We start from the raw sequence: 2,242 nt of genomic DNA, 5'->3' as shown, positions 1-2,242 counted from the left end.
AAACTTCGATGTTCTCTAAAGACAAGTTTACTTATTAGAAATAGCATCCATTTTTAAAAAGAATTTTAGTTAAAACGCTTAATGACATTTTCCAAAGCAATAGAAATGGGAAATGAGCAGGAAGTGAAAAATTTTAGAAAAACTTCCATTTTTATTAACAGGCTTTTACTTATTTTTACGGTTAATAAATTTTCGAAGTGTGAGTGAAACGACTATGTTCCAGCCTGTTATAACTTTGAATTTACGTCTTATTAACCATCAGGTGGATTGCCATCTGATCGGTTAATATTCTCAGAAATCGTTTCAACCAAAACTTGGCATGCGTATTTTCTGGAACTTATTGCTTTTCCAAAATACCTCAAATCCATTTTGCGATGTTTAGAAAAATAACAACCGCAAAAGGCTTCGAAAAATTAATACTTAAATCAGATTTTATTATTGAATTCGAGCTCTCACGTCATATGGCATAATAATGATTGAATGGAATGTCATGCGAATGTCTTATAATTCATTACAATACAGTAAATATATTCCTGAACAATATGTCATTAAAAGCGAATATGTTCTGAAGTAGAACGATCGACAGGAAATCTTTATTGATAGACACAGTGTCTATGAGTATTTTTTAAACAATGAAAGAAGAAAAAAATGGCGGAACGTTGAATGGTTGAATACTTAACAACAGCGCTTTTTATACTTCCGCAGCGGAATCCTGAAGCATATCCTCTTTTAATTTTTCCGACGAGGTTTATCAGCTGACCACAGTATGAAGATGTCAAAAAGAAGACATCAACGTGTAGAAAACAGTTCTACAATGTTTTCAATCTACTATAGTAGCGAAAGATACCAAGGGATATGACGCTGAAATATGAATAGCATAAGAATAGCAAGTTCTTATATTCAAAACATAGAATGATTCACATAGGTATTGAGAAGTGGGAATGTTGACTGGCATATCAATCGGTACATTTTCCTACTAATTTTTATTAATTTTCTTTTATAGAATTTAACTAATGTTATTATCAAGGCAAAGAACACATTCTCGACCTTACTTCAGACTACTAAAACTGACCCCACAACACTACTTTGATTATTCGGATAACGGAGAGCTTTCTGGATTACATTAAACATTACCACCAATATCAAGTGGAATAGAAGATTTAGTAATGGATTTGAACTTCCAAATATGTATTATATTATCTCCTAGTATGTACATATCGTTTATTTCCGAATCTTTCGGTATATTTCTTTTTCCTACGTTAAAAGATCTTTGATCTATAAGCAATAGATCGAGGAACGATTGTATCTAGAGATAGGTAGTGGTTTCCTTTCAATCGGATCCGAATTTTAATATCATGAAAGTTTTTTATGGTATTGAGGATAAATCTGGTAATATTTTGTTATAGAAAATCAGCAAAAATATTTACAACATCTAACAAATTGATGAATCACGTTCATAATTTGACATTATTTTGCTATCGCAATCTTGCATTCTCAGCAGTTACGCCTTTGGTTGTTTAAATAAATGAACTGTGACCATCGGTCTTTATCACTAGCACATTTACAGTTTTCCTGATTTCACTTTATCAAGTCCAGAGAGTGTTCCACAAATAGAAACGGTTTCTCCTCCAAAATAAACAATCGTCCATCCTCCACTGTGCCACAATTCATCAATATTGCTGCAATCATTGTGTAGAAATAATTATGCAAATTTATTTCCTCCCTAACGAATGAAATTTGAAAAATTATAAAATAAAAGCTCTCCAGATGATTAATCACTGAACATTAAACAATACTAATGAGTCAGCTTTGTATGAAATGAACATACATTTGTTTACTTTTGTTGTGGCTATTAATCGACCATCTTCCCATAACTCATCAGCTTTATAATCTGTGATAATTTCCGCAGCTGAAATTAATGCCACGACAAATCTGATAAAAATTATTGCACGAAGAAGGAACCTCTGAGATTTGGAATGGTTATTAACATCGTCTAAACTTATCAGCACATAACAATAAGGAATTGTAAAGAGGTCAGATATTCCTTTGATGCTAAATTAAATTTTTCAAATTAATTAACGCTTTGATAATATCCATCATTATTAGATATTTGCTATATTAAGGCGGTAGTATTATCATCAGTGGGACATTCCCTATCATCCGATGAATGTCATTTCAATTATCCGAAAGAATTATATACATGTTCCGATCATGACCTCACTTCACATGGCGCTATCATGTT

The 2,242-nt window shown here is 31.9% G+C and overlaps 1 protein-coding gene across 1 annotated transcript; it reads right to left on the bottom strand.

Annotated features, from left to right (window-relative positions):
- Nucleotides 1–1,488: 1,488 nt before the first annotated feature.
- LOAG_19038 (hypothetical protein) lies at nucleotides 1,489–1,962 on the bottom strand (the record flags this gene model as incomplete). The annotated part of the gene is made up of 2 exons (XM_020451694.1): nucleotides 1,489–1,679; nucleotides 1,829–1,962. Coding segments are annotated over 2 exons (235 nt in total), but the record flags the coding sequence as incomplete, so codon positions are not given.
- Nucleotides 1,963–2,242: the final 280 nt, after the last annotated feature.

This window comes from Loa loa (assembly GCF_000183805.2).
Source record: "Loa loa unplaced genomic scaffold supercont3.1011, whole genome shotgun sequence".
Lineage (NCBI taxonomy): Eukaryota > Metazoa > Nematoda > Chromadorea > Rhabditida > Onchocercidae > Loa > Loa loa.
The sequence above is the reverse complement of the archived record's forward strand: the minus strand, read 5'-3'. Positions and strand labels throughout refer to the sequence as shown.